This window comes from Phaethon lepturus, unplaced genomic scaffold, assembly GCF_000687285.1.
Source record: "Phaethon lepturus isolate BGI_N335 unplaced genomic scaffold, ASM68728v1 scaffold23023, whole genome shotgun sequence".
Lineage (NCBI taxonomy): Eukaryota > Metazoa > Chordata > Aves > Phaethontiformes > Phaethontidae > Phaethon > Phaethon lepturus.
In genome coordinates, this window is record NW_010530028.1 from 1 (window position 1) to 201 (window position 201).

At 70.6% G+C, this 201-nt stretch overlaps 1 protein-coding gene across 1 annotated transcript in view; it reads left to right on the plus strand.

The window, feature by feature from the left end:
- Window positions 1-102: 102 nt before the first annotated feature.
- AGXT (alanine-glyoxylate aminotransferase) overlaps window positions 103-201 on the plus strand; it is a 4538-nt gene continuing 4439 nt past the window's right edge. The window contains exon 1 of the mRNA XM_010284150.1: window positions 103-195. Coding sequence (XP_010282452.1) covers window positions 103-195 — 93 coding nt within the window. The remainder of the gene's footprint in view (window positions 196-201) is intronic.

Genomic DNA, 201 nt, shown 5'->3' on the forward strand with positions numbered 1-201 from the left:
TAACTGGGCGGGGAGGCGGGCGGGGCAGGTTCCGCGCTGGCAGGGGGAGCACCAAGCCCCAGGGTCAGGGTCCACAGGGACGCTGGACACTGCTGGCACAGGATGCACTGCGCTGCGGTGCTGGGTGCTGCACGGGCAGCCTCAACTGCTCCTCTCCTCAGGGCTCGGCTCCTGGGGATGGCAAGGCGTGCCATGGCCACC